The 14,400-nt window shown below is 43.7% G+C and overlaps 1 protein-coding gene across 3 annotated transcripts in view; it reads left to right on the top strand.

Moving 5' to 3' along the window:
* emid1 (EMI domain containing 1) overlaps nt 1-14,400 on the top strand; it is a 216,578-nt gene that overhangs the window by 102,461 nt on the left and 99,717 nt on the right. For all 3 annotated transcript variants that reach the window (XM_055655853.1, XM_055655855.1, XM_055655854.1), the window contains exon 4: nt 13,292-13,378. In XM_055655853.1, the coding sequence (XP_055511828.1) occupies nt 13,292-13,378 (87 nt within the window). The remainder of the gene's footprint in view (nt 1-13,291; nt 13,379-14,400) is intronic.

Below are 14,400 nucleotides of genomic sequence, written 5' to 3' on the forward strand. Positions count from 1 at the left end.
CTTTCTGGAGGGTTGCAAACTTGCCATCGGATTGTTTCTTCTGTAGTAATTCTGGACCATAAGCCTGGGACTCCCGAACATTGCTGCCACTCATTGCTTAGGTCCCAGATGCAGGGAATACTGAAAAGATCATGAACCGACACAGCCTCCCTTATCCCTTCACTTCCTGTTACAGGTCCACCACTGATTTTCCGGCATCCTTGCTTGCAGAGCCTTTCCGGATTGTCCGTTCTGCCGGACCAGCAGAGGTCACGGCCTCCGAGAGGGCTGGCGAGGATACCGGAATGGTCTGCTTCGGCTGAGATACTGACCCACACAGTCAGCTATGGGAATGGATCTGCCAGCTCCGGCCAGGCCAGAGCTCCGGAGCCCCGGCCACAGAGGGCAAATTTGGCCCATCGGTCAGCCGCGGTAGTCCCGATGGGGTCGAGATCAGCTGCCTTACCCGGCCTAGGCACCACATTTTTGGAGGGACTTCCAGGGGGGATTTCAAGTGTGCTCTTGGGAATTTGTCCGGATTAAAGGAGGTGGCGACCACCAGTTGCCGGAAAATCGGTGGTGGACCTGGTCTCCAGAAAAACACCATCGTCAGGATACTCTCTGAAGAACTATGACTCTTTGTATCTGAAGCAGTCCACTCACAGAGTAGCACAGTACTGTAGATGTATCATCTGAAGATGGGCCTCGACCCGAAACGTCACCCATTCCTTCGCTCCAGAGATGCTGCCTGTCCCGCTGAGTTACTCCAGTATTTTGTGTCTATCATCAGTGGGAACTCTGTTGCCTTGTATTTTAATAGTTATAAAAATATACTGAGCACCGAGTTTTAGTTGAGGTAAATTAGCAGACCTTTTCCTGCTGTAACTTTATAGAACTGGCAGAACTCACTAGGAATTGGTGTCAGTGTCAACTCTCAACTATTAACACTGTTTAATTTAGTTTACAGCATGGAAACAGGCCTTTCGGCCCGTCGAGTCCACGCTGACCATCGATCACCCTTTCACGCGAGTTCTATGGTTTCTGACATCCATCCACTCCCCACACACTAGGGGCAATTTCTACAGTGCCCAATTAACCTACCAACCCGCATGTCTTTGGGATGTGGGAGGAAACCGGAGCACCCAGAGGAAACCCCCGCGGTCACAGGGAGAACATGCAAACTCCACACAGACAGCACCCAAGGTCAGGATCGAACCTGGGCCTCTGATGCTGTGAGGCAGTTGGTCTGTCACTCTGCCACCCTGCATCTTTCCTGATGATGTAAACATCAGAGAGACATGAGGAATTCTTGGAGAAATCCATATCTATTCTTCCACCTTTGAAAGTATAGTGCTGTATAGTAACTGAAGCATTTATCGTTCAATCAGTGACCAGACAAAGACTGGGTTGTTTATTATGTTACTTCCTACAGGATCATTCACACACCAGATATTTGTTTAAAAGCCTCAATGGATTATTGTTTGATGAAAATGTAAGTTATGTGGGGTGGAGCGTAGGTTCTGCCTACTGATGTCGGAGGCTGGTAGATGTGGATTCATGTGGAATTCCACTTGTGACATGGTTTCAGAATTAACCCGTGCCAACAGGGAGATGACAAATAAACGCGGATGCTCACTCGCTCTTGCACACTCACTCTCGCAAACACACCCACACTTCTCAACACACACACTTCTCACACACACTCTCTTACACACTCACACACACACTCGCTCTCACATACACACTCTCACTCGGACATTCCCTCACACTCTCACTCTCACACACACACTCACACACACTCTCTCTCTCACACTCACTCTCTCTCACTCTCTCCACTCACACACTGTTCTGCACACATTACTCTACACAAATATCCTGAGTAAACCACCCCAAATGTTCTCATTCAGAGGAATTGTATTGGAAGAGGTGAATGTTCAGATTGACATCTGTGCCCACTGAGACTTCCTGGTACATTGAATTAAAATAATAGTGAGTAACAAAGTCTTGCGATGTTATCTGTAAAATCCAGTGTTGGTGGTTTTATTAAGGAGGACTTCTTGTTCAAGGTTAAAATCTAGTTAGCTTTTCCCTGATAAATTGTTGGTCAACAATGAAAAATAAATCAATTCAAATTGACTTCATTCCATTCATAATGTCACAAGCCATAGTTTTACAAACACGTGCTTTAAGCTAAATTTAGTAAGTGGTAAACAAACATAAATCAAATCACAAATTTAAAAAAAGTATTGAAGCTTAATTTAAGTCAGGTGAACATATACATAAAATAGCACAAAGCGCTGGAGTCAGGCAGCATCTCTGGAAGACAAGGGTGGGTGATGTCTCGGGTCAGGACACTTCTTCAGATTGGTATATAAGTTGTATTGATGTACAATTTGCACAACTTTTCGGCCTCATCCAAAAACACCAGGAAGTCCGACGTACATTTTAGTTATTTACAGTAAAAACGTACGGTGAGGACTTCGCTGTTAGCGTGTATTGAGAAAGGAGTCAGTGGCATCGCTGTGTTTAAGAAGGAACTGCAGATGCTGGAAAATCGAAGGTACACAAAACTGCTGGAGAAACTCAGTGGGTGCAGCAGCATCTATGGAGCGAAGGAGATGGGCAACATTTCGGGCCGAAGAAGGGTTTCGCCCCAAAACGTTGCCTATCTCCTTCGCTCCATAGATGCTGCTGCACCCACTGAGTTTCTCCAGCATTTTTGTGTACCTTCAGTGGCATCACTGTTTAGGCACAAACAATGCAGTTTGTTTTACGTAAAAAACGAATGGGCCTTGACTACAGGAAAGGTGTAAAATTTGATTTTTTTTTTTTTGTGTCCTCAACTGTTGTGGCACTCGATCAAGTTGTGAGGTTGGCCGTAAAGACACGTGAATCGGTGCATCGAGGCAGCAGGTTATTCGGCAGTAATTAGGTCCAAACACTTGAAGTATTTATTACGAAAGTCGAAAAATATAATTTGCTCTGACAACCACTGGAGATTAGACCTTACATGTGTTTTTTCGTTAACCAGGGTAAGTTCATATAATAATAATAATGATGCAGCAACAAGTCCACATTATATCCTGAGGGAACGTATCCCTCTGCTGTGGGATGTGGATTCTGTACAGGGTCGTTCTCAGTTGAATTGACATTTCTCAGCTCTTGGCTCCATCTACTGCAAGGGATTTAGCAAACTGCTGCCGTTCCTGCCTGGCGTGTGCTCGATGCAGGAGTGTTGTCACGGTGGCGTCCCGGCCCTGCTGCAAATCTTGCATCTCCCGTGCGATTGTTTTCCCAGGATTTCCCCGGCTGCTAATAAGGAATATCGGATGCACAATATTCCCAACTGTTTTCCAGCCAAATGTTGACGAGGGAAAAAGCACACACGGTGCTCAACGCACACAGGGAGTGTGTTTGGCATTTGTTCTCCTGGAAGTGACTTGGGATTAATTTTATCATTCAGGCTAATTTCTGCAACAGAAGTATTGCAACTGAGACCAAACTAAATCCCAATTTTTTGTTATTTTTCTAATATAGGATGCCCCAGTGCTGTTGAATTAAACTAGTGCATAATGCCTTCGTAAAATCTAAGCTGTCTCTAAATCTCTAATAGTCTCAGATATGGAAGTGATACTCTGGGGAAGTAAATTTAAAGTGTTATCATTATTTGGAAGCAGAGTTTGAAGAAGGGACCGAACCCAAATCACCCACTTGATTAGTACGGGTGTCAGGGGTTATGGGGAGAAGGCAGGAGAATGTTGTTGAGATGGAAAGATAGATCAGACATGATTGAATGGCGGAGTAGACTTGATGGGTCGAATGGCCTAATTCTGCTCCGAGAACTTATGAAATGAAAAAGTCGTCTGTCCATTTTCTTCCACAGATGCTGCCTGATCTGCTGTACCTCCAGCACTTTGCATTTTGTTCAAGATTCCAGCGTCTGCAGTTTCTTGTACCTCTAAAAGGGATCCATTTAATAGAATTCTCTAATGCAGAAATTAAATGAGCGAAACTTACCCGAGAAACAGACACCGAATAGCAACTTAAAATTTTATGTTATACATTGATTATTAATTTTGGGCTATTAACACCAAGCTTCTGCTGGCTAATGAGATTCTGATGCTGTCAAAAACCTGTGTTACACAAAATATCTGCCTAATTTAGCACAAAAAAGTTTGGCACACAGGGAATGCTTTCAGTTCCGATTAATGCATTTTGCACTGCTGTTTTTGAGGGGTTGTCATATATTTTCCCATCATTAGCTAATCACGGTCTAATGAGTTTTGGTTTTGGCTTCGTTCTGTGGGGCCTGGGTTGAATTAGTGCACTGTTTTTGACTCTTGGGCAGTGGACGGTCTGATTCAGTTGAAAGCCGTTGTGGTTTGCAACTTTGGTTTCCCTTCTGGCCACACATGAGAAAGGATAGCTCCCTCCACTTCTGCCTCCCAGCTTCAATATGTCCAACCCCTCCATTGTCATCAACAGCCAAAAATAACAGATTTCTTTGGTGGAGCATAGCTACTGACACTGACAAGGGAACATGCCTGAGGCCAATTCAAACCTCTATGTCATTTCAGGCAGCACAGTGCGTTGAATAGATGTGAAATGGAATTAGGAGCAGACAATGCAGCCCCTTGAGCCTGCTTTGCCATTTCACTAAGAGTATCGTTGTTTATCGATACTTGGGCAGCTTACAACCCAGCGGTATGAATATTGATATCCCTAACTTCAAGTAGCCCTAGCATTCCCTCGCACTTCATCCCTTCGCCTCCTGGTTCTCTGACTAGTTTCACTGTCCTCCTGATTAAACTTGACTGATTGTACACCTCGTTGTCACCTTCCCCTCAGCTAAAATGAACCATTCTGCCTTTTCGCTGATCATAGTCCCCTTTGATCTGTGTTTTCACACCTTACCCTTCCATATCTCTGTGTCCTCCTCTCCCCTGATTCAATCAATCAATCAGTTTTATTCGTCATATACACATATAAGTGCAGTGAAATGAATTTGCCAGCAGTGGTACAATCAAAAAGGAATACACAATACACAATAAAATTAAACACAAAAATCCACCACAGCATTCTTCACTCATTCATACGGTCAGAACTAAATTCTCCAACTGAAGAAGAGTATCGTCCCGAAACGCCACCAAAGATAGACACAAAATGCTGAAGTCACTCAGCAGGTCAGGCAGCATCTCGGCAGAAAAGGACTAGGTGACGCTTCAGGTCAAGACCCTTCTTCAGACTGTGCATCAGGGGAGAGGCAAACTAGAGGTATGAAAAGGTTCAGAACAAATCAGAGCCGGCATCGTTGATCAAGGAAAGGTGGAGCCCACAATGGTTCATTGTTGGCTGTGGAAGAGGTGATAATGAAGTGAAACCAGCAGGACGATAGTGAAACTGGCAAAAGTTACTTTGCTTGGGATTAGCTCAACTGCACAGTGGAGCATTAGGTTCAGAAGAACAGTAATCTGATTAATGTTATTCATTACATTGCCTGGTGTAATCTGTACAGCCAGCGCGAATCGCAAAGCCTTACGTTTGTCCAGAGACCAAGAACTAGAGATGTGTCAGAAATTCATTCAGACTGCTCCGTAAAAACATCTTTTTGAATATGAGCTTACATCAGATTGGAACAACATTCATGTATTTGTTTTGCTGTACAAATACTCTTTTATCATGTCTATTTTAAGAACAATATTGTAGAAACAAAGAACTGCAGATGCTGGTTCACAAACAAGGACACAAAGTGCTGAAGTAACTCAGCAGGTCAGGCAGCATCTCTGGAGAACATGAACAGGCGACATTTCGGGCTTGGACCAGCAGTTTGTGCTTTATTTTGTACAATGCTGCTTGAGCTGCTGAGTTAAAGTCCAGCACTTAAGACTTTTAGAGTTTCGAGATACAGTGTGAAAACAGGCCCTTTGGCCGACCAGGTCCTCGCAGACCAGCCATCACCCCGTGTACTAGCACTATCCTGCACCCTAGGGACAATTTACAATTTTACCGAAGCCAATTAATCTAGAAAACTTTGTGTCTTTGGAGTGTGGGAGGAAACTGGAGCACCCAGAAAACCCCACGCAGCCACAGGAAGAACGTACAAACTCCGTACAGGCAGATCCCGTAGTCGGGATCGAACCCGGGTTTGTGGCACTGTCAGGCCGCAACTCTACCGCTGCACCACCGTGCTGCAGGGGAAGGGAGAGTAAAGGAATAAGAATGGCTTTAAATACTCCTGAGAAAATAAATCAAAATTCTTCAGGTACAGAATTCTGAGGAGGTTTTAAAAACTTGTTTTCTATGTCATTGTACATTTGTAACAAAACACTTCCCAAGTTAATCAGCTGCGGTGATGTTTTCTGAGATTTAATCAATCTCTGAAATGTTTAAAGTAGATTTCCATTTGGTCAATAGAATCACCCCTCATGTGATTTATGCATTAAAAAGCAGCCACAAAGGCCTTAATATTTTTTTAAAAAACCTCAAACGACTCTTTAAAGAACATTGTATGCCTGATGTGAGTTCTTTTATGGAGGGGGGAAAAAAAAGTTTCTTTGAACAACATGCCAATTTGTTTCAAGTATCACGTCGGCTCTCCCTGGATTATTTTATGTGGAAAATTATAGGGGAAAATGCAATTATTCCTGGAAGCATTCAAGCAACAAAGGACATTAGCACTGTAGTACTCCCTTCTCTAGTCTGGAGCTGAAATTTTAACTCCGATTTTGTATTGTGCCTTTCGGATCACAGAGAGCTTGGGAGATGCAGGACATAGGGGATACATATCTGTTGTGCCGCTGCAAGTAAGAATTTTATTGTTCCATTTTGAGACACATGACAATAAAACACTCTGGCCTCGCCCTTGACACTGAAATATGACTGAATAATCCAGGTGAATGTTATAATCCATGGGAACAAACATTCCTGCTGCTAAGTAGTGTCTTCCTTCACTGCCTTACACTGAAGTACCCTGTATTAGATTTTCTCAACTCTCTTTCACAGTAACATCAAGCACTAGCATAGCAGTTCTGATCTAGGACGGCAAGGTTTCGCAGATGGTGCAGCGGTAGAGGCGCTGCCTTACAACGCCTGACACCCAGGTCCAATCTTGACAACGGGTGCTGTCTGTACGGAGTTTGCACGTTCTCCCTGGCCAGTTTCCTCCCACATTGCAAGGATGTGTGGGTTTAATTGGCCCTCCGTAGTGTCTAGGATAGAACTATTGTACGGGTGGTTGCTGGCCGGCACGGACTCGGTGGCGGAAGGGCCTGTTTCCACGCCGAATCTCTAAAACTAAAACTAAAGTCATCAAAGAAAGTGATGAGCATGGCCCTATGTGAAAGAGGCAAATTTTAAGGAAGGTCCCAAAGGAAGAGATAAAGGGATTTACACAGTGGGATACCTAGGCAGGTAACAGTAGACTTGCTAATAATCTGACCATTCTGACCGACAGAGATGCTTGTGAGGCTGTCTCACCTTGCAGGCTTCTGTTTCTTATGATAATATATATGGGAAGCAGTGGGTTTTAATCCCTTGTAGTCTTTGTCCATCTGAACTTTGTAATTCGGGTGTAGTGTGAATGAGTTGGGCCAGCCGTGGTTTTGAGCAGAGAGACAGTCATACATGTGGAAACAGGCCCTTCGGCCCACCCACTCCATGTCGACCAAGGTGACCCGTCTAAGGCAGTCTCATTTGCCTGAATTTGACCCATATCCTTCCAAACCATGCCTATCCACATTCCTGTCAAAATATCTTTTAAAACTTGTTATTATATATGCCTCAACCACCTCCTTAAGAAAACTTAAAGAAAGAGCTTAATACTAAATTAAATTTTAGTAGGTGATAGGTGAACACAAGCAATGGGGAGGTTTTGATTGGCAAATAGTTGGACAACGGCCAGAGATGAAAAACCAGAAGCTGTGAGACTAGTCATAAGGAATACGAGTAGAATTAGGCCATTCGGCCCATCAAGTCTACTCTACCATTCAATCATAGCTGATTTATCTCTCCCTCCTAACTGCATTCTCCTGTCTTCTCCCCATAACCTCTGACACCCGTACTAATCAAGAATCTATCTATCTCTGCCTTAAAAATATCCGCCGACTTGGTCTCCACAGCCTTCTGTGGCAAAGAATTCCATAGATTCGCCACCCTCTGACTAAAAAAAATTCTCCTCATCCACTTCCTAAAAGAACGTCCTCTAATTCTGAGGCTATGACCTCTAGTCCTAGACTCTCCTACTAATGGAAACATCCTCTCCACATCCACTCTATCCAAGCCTTTCTCTATTCTGTACGTTTCAATGATGTCCCCCCCCCCCTCATTCTTCTAAACTCCAGCGAGTACAGGCCCAGTGCCGACAAACGCTGATCACAGGTTAACCTACTCATTCCTGGGATCATTCTTGTGGACCCTCTCCAGAGCCAGCACAATCAAAAGGATTGAAGAGTTGCAAATTGTGAAGCCAGAGGAAGGAATGAAGGTGGAGGGGGAGGGGAGAAATAAGTGCGAGTCGAGGTGGGGCACAGGGAAGTGAGGGGGGGGGGGGGGGGGGGAGAGAAGGGGGTGGGGGGTTTGGTTTGGTTACCCATTATTACTGATGATTTGTTGTATTGTTGTTTTTTGTGTATTTAGTGGTGTTATTGTGAGAATATATCGGCAAAGCTGCAACATCTAAGAGTTTAATTGTTCTGCTCCCTGTGCATGTGACTGTTAAGTATTCTTGACTCTTGAATGTTTATCCTGGCATTATTCCTACAAATCGGCTTTCACACCCTCTCCAGGACTGTGTTGGTATCACATTCACTCAGTCCTCCACAAGAATTTATTATTTTTATTTCTGTCAAATTCGTACAAAAACCAAGGGTAAACATAAGTATATTTTAAAATTTGCAGGTAAGAAGTGGTCTCATTTGTAGAGTCATTGAATTGTAAATGAAGAGAAAAACCCTCTAATTCTAAGTGAATGTTACAACATAGAACACACAACAGTACAGCACAGGAACAGGCCCTTCGGCCCGCAATGTCCATGCCGTGCATTAAACCAAGACCACGAATGTTTGGGCCAAAATGGGGACAGTCAGCATGGACTCGATGGGCTGAACGGCCTGATTCCAAGTTGTATCATTAAATACAACTGAAGTTGAAAAGACAGATGTGACACAAAAGAATTGAAGAGTTGTGTATTGTGAAGCTGGAGGAAGGAATGCGTGTGGTGGGGGAGGGGGCTGGGGTCACTTGCTTTGTTCAATTTAAGCAACGAATTGAGGAAGGAATAGATGGGGTAGATGCACAGAGTCTCTTGTCCAGAGTGGGGGAAATTGAGAACCAGAGGACGCAGGTTTAAGGGGGAAAGATTCTATTGGAATACGAGGGGTGAGATTTTCTCACAAAGGGTGGTGGTGTGTGGAACGAGCTGCCAGAGGAGGGATGTGAGGCAGGCACTATCGCAACGTTTAAGACAAAATGAGACATGTATATGGATAGGACAGGTTTAGAGGGACATGGGCCAAACGCAGGCAAGTGGGACTAGTGTAGGTGGGACAGGTTGGTTGGTGTGGGCAAGGTGGGCTGAAGGTGCTGTTTCTACATTGTATGACTCTGACTCCATGACTCAATATCGGGTCCGTATAATGAAAACTAATTCTGGGACATGAAATAATGAATTGTGTTTTGCGGAGAAGCGGCAGCCAGCGTGACGTGGTACAGCAGCGTCACGTTAGCAAACAGAGTGTGAACGTGGTACAAATCGCACGGGGTCTGTGCTTGGACAGTTAGCCCTGACCCCAGCAGCAATTTACTATCACCCCCCCCCTTTTCCATTTGGATCTTGGTTTCGCTCTGAAATGGTACCTGAACGGTTTGCAGGCATTTTACACACAGCTGGGCACCTCATTTAGACTAAACATAAATTGCAGATGTGCTTCTGTAGCTGTGTTATTTCAGTTTTGAGCTAATAGGTGCCTGAACCTAAATGCCCCATTAACTTAAGTTCGGAGAGTTGCTATTTGGTTTGCATTAAACCGTTTCTGAATTGATTCTTTTTTTGGCAGGTTCCCCTCTCACATTTACTTTGCTTCAGGGCTGCCTTTGGACATTTCTTTGACCACACCTTCCCAGTGCTGAATATCGTTAATTCAGTTTTTGAGACCTGGCTCTTGGTTCTTGGCTCTGAAGAGTACTGGGGAATCCTATGGTGTTATGAGCAATTAGGATCTGAAGTGTGATGAGCTGAAGTGAGATTCCCTCTGCCTTGTGACTCAGTGGCCCCATGCATTAGGACTTGCAGGCACTAACATACAAGCTCAAAAGTTATATGAGTGGAATTAGGCCATTTGGCCCATCGAGTCCACTCTGCCATTAAATCATGGCTGATCACTGCCTCCTAATCCCATTTTCATAACCCTTGACACCCGTTCTAATCAAGAATTTGACTATCTATGCCTTAAAAATATCCACTGACTTGTCCGCCACAGCCCTCCTTTGGCAATGAGTTCCACAGATTAACAACCCTCTGACTAAAGAAGTTCCTCCTCGCTTCCTTTTTAAAAAAGCGCCCTTTAATTCTGAGGCTCTGACCTCTGGTCCTCGACTCTCCCACAAGTGGAAACATCCTTTCCACATCCACTCTATCTATGCCTTTCATTATTCTGTAAATGTCAGTGCTGCTGCACCTTGACAAAGTCCGCCAAGGCCCACTGGATCTCACAGTCTCGAACCGTTCAATGGTGCTCTACTATCTGTCACATGTGCAAATACACAGTGAAATTCCTTTCCAAGTGGACTCTCAGTTTGCAGAAGGGTCTCGACCCGAAACGTCACCTATTCCTTTTCTCCGGAGATGCTGCCGGACCCGCTGAGTTACTCCAGCATTTTGTGACTATCACTTATCATTTGCCAGACTTTGTCTCTCCCCCCACCACTTTTCCATCTTTCTCCCCCTCTACTACCATTGGCCTGAAGTAGGGTCTCAACTTGAAGCGTCGCTTAACCATGTTCTCCAGAGATGCTGCCTGACCCGCTAAGTTACCCGAGCACTTTGTGGTTTTTTTTCTACCATGCTTTTCCTTTCCCTTCCTTCAATAATGATCACCTACACGTCTTCCAGTTAATGTTATATGGCTTTATTCACCTCTGGTTCAATTCTACTTCTCCCTTTGATCTGGTATGGATTTATAATTGTCACGTGTATTCAGACCCAAAGAAGACCCATGTCTCAACCCAAACCGTCACCTATTCTCTTTCTCCAGAGATGCTGCCTGACCCGCTGAGTTACTCCAGCATTTTGTATCTATTATGGGTGAAACATGTTATGGACCTGACGGACAATCACTAAAGCTACCCATTGCAATTGGAAGTGCAGTAGTTATAATGGATCCCTGCTTTGGCTAAGATAGATATGAAATGCTGGAGTAACTCAGCGGGACTGGCAGCATCTTTGGATATAAGGAATGGGTGATATTTCAGTTCGAAACCCTTCTTCAGACTGGGGAGAGGGAGACAGAGATAAGGAAGGCTAAAGTGTGAAAATGAGACATCAAAAGAGGTGAGGTTCAAGAAAAATGAATAGATCATTGTTGACAACAAATCAAACACAACAAATAAAATGTAATCGGGGATAGTCAGACTGGTCGGAGAAACTGGGAATGGGATTGATGGAGAGAGGTAAAGCAAGTGTTACTTCTAGCTAACATTGATATATTTTACATTTTACCTTATCTTTTGATGTATTTTTTTCACACCTTACCCTTCCTTATCTCTGTGTCTCCCTGTCCCCTGACACTCAGTCTGAAGATGGGTCTCGACCTGAAACATCACCCATTCCCTCTATCCAGAGATGCTGCCTGTCCTGCTGAGTTACTCCAGCATTTTGGGTCTATGTGTGGTGTAAACCAGCATCTGCAGTTCATTCCTACACCTTTCCCGCTTATGGCTATTGGGCTTTGTCGTGTTGAAGTCTATGTTTATAAGTGACAGATGTGTGATACTTAACTTATTCTCTTGAATTCTGATTTACTGATGGCATTTTGGCTACTGACATGGCCCATGGTTTGGAAAGAGGGATTTTTAGAAATTACATCTTCAACTTTATCAAAAAAAGTACTTGTGGTATCAGGTTGACTTTTTTGCAATTCAGACGAAAGGTATTTATGTCTGGTATTTAAATCTTGACATGTTTATGTCTCACTTTTGAGATGAAAATCTATTCTAGCAGCCTGTCATGTCACATAGGACCCATTATTACTCTGACAACTATCCCAATGATTTCTGAATGAGGCACAATTCATTTTATCTACTTGGGAGGTCGTTTTAACATACCCCTCTCAGCGGAAAACCCACATAGTTGGTTAGGTGCAGTATATGTTTTATACTCTGCACAATTTAACTCTTCATTGAAGTCAATCTTTGACAAGTTGTGCAACTTCAGCAGTTCACTCATCACTAACAACTTCAAGAACAATGAGTCAAGAGTGGTTCATTGTCATGAGGTGGTGAATCTGTGGAATTAATTGCCACGGACGGCTGCGGAGGCCAAGTCGTTAGGTATTTTTAAACCGGAGGTTGACAGGGTCTTGATTAGTAAGGGGGTAAAAGGTTACGGGGAGAAGGCAAGAGAATGGGGTTGAGAGGGAAAGATAGATCAGCCATGATTGAATGGCGGTGTAGACATGACAGGCTGAATGGCCTAAGTGCTCGAATGTCTTATGACCATATAATGCTAATAACCCAATTAAAAAAATAATTGAAGATAGCCACAAAAAAGCTGGAGTAACTGCGTAACATCTCTGGAGAAATGTAGTAGGTGACATTTTGGGTCGAAACGCTTCTTCAGACTGAAAGTCAGGGGAGAGGGAACCGAGAGATATGAAAAGGTACATAGAACAAATTAATGAAAGATATGCAAAAAGACAGATTGCAAAACAAGATACAATTAATTGAATTGTGAACCACTCTTAAAAATGGTTACTTCCTGCACCCAGCATCTTTCCCTTAGCTCTATTATAATTGAGTTTGAACTGATTGTATCTACAGTATGTAATTATATATCAGATCTGTTGTGCTGCAGCAGGTAAGAATTTCATTGTTCTGTTTGGAATATATGACAATAAAACACTATTGACTCTTGATCCTTCGTGTAAAACAAAGCTTTTCATTGTACCTCAGCCCACGCGACAATAATACACCTAAACCTAGTTGTAGTGGCATCTCATGTTATTGAAGTGAGCAAATTAATCTAGTTCTGCTCAAAAGTATATGTTCTGAAAACAATATTATTTTACATTACCAACATTTGTTGTGCATTTTATTCCAGAAACTGGAAATTTCCTGGAAGCCGTGGATGGCGGCCGTCAGATATCTCACATCCGCAGATTACAAGCAAAATCAGGCGACCTTTCAAGTAAGGACCTCATCTCTATTCTACTGAGAACAAGTGGTGGGAGATGGAGGGCACCAGCTGTTGGTGGCTGCATCATATGGTTTGGAAGATGCGTAGTTGATAATACTGCCTGGTGCACTGTTCACTTGGCTCACAATGCTCCACTGGGTGAGATCTTCCACCACATCACCAGAGACTGAATTTGGCAGAATTAAAATAGTAATTTATTAATTGCAACAGCAAAGCTGGTGTTTATTTACAGGCAATGGTTGGGGGCAAACAGCTATATCAATTAAACCCGTATTTGGCAGACGATTATATAAAATATATATGCATAAACTAAAACTCATCTCTTAATTATCTCTCAATGTTTATAGACACCAAATGCTGGAGTAACTCAGTGAGTTAGGCTAAATGAATCGATGACGTTTCAGGTCGAGACCCTTCTTCAGACTGAGAGTCAGGGGAGACGGAAACTAGAGGTATGAAAGGGTTCAGAACAAATCAGAGGCGGCACTGATGGCCAAGGAAAGGTGGAGCCCACAATGGTCCATTGTTGGCTGTGGAAGAGGTGATAATGAAGAGATAAGAACCATGTAACTAGCAGGACATAGAAACTTAGAAAATAGGTGCAGGAGTAGGCCATTCGGCCCTTCGAGCCAGCACTGCCATTCAATATGATCATGGCTGATCATTCAAAATCAGTACCCCATTCCTGCTTCTTCCCCATATCCCTTGATTCCTTTAGCCCTAAGAGCTATATCTAATTCTCGGTGTCAACTAGGGTGGGGAGGGAAGGAGAGAAGAAGGGTCCCGACCCCAAACATAGAGAACCCGTTGAGTTACTCATGTAATCTAGCAGGACATAGAAGGCAGCAGCTTAGAAACAGTGTAGGTGTTGCAGGAGTAGACCATTCAAAGACTTTGGAGAGAAGAACCCTTGTATAATGTGTGGGGAAAGCGAGGTCAGAGGGACCCTGTGAGATTCAATCTGCCATTCTACCTCGGGTTTACTTACACATTGATCCAGTACGGGTTGTAGT

The sequence above is a fragment of the Leucoraja erinacea genome, chromosome 25 (genome assembly GCF_028641065.1).
Source record: "Leucoraja erinacea ecotype New England chromosome 25, Leri_hhj_1, whole genome shotgun sequence".
In the NCBI taxonomy this organism is placed as follows: Eukaryota; Metazoa; Chordata; class Chondrichthyes; order Rajiformes; family Rajidae; genus Leucoraja; species Leucoraja erinaceus.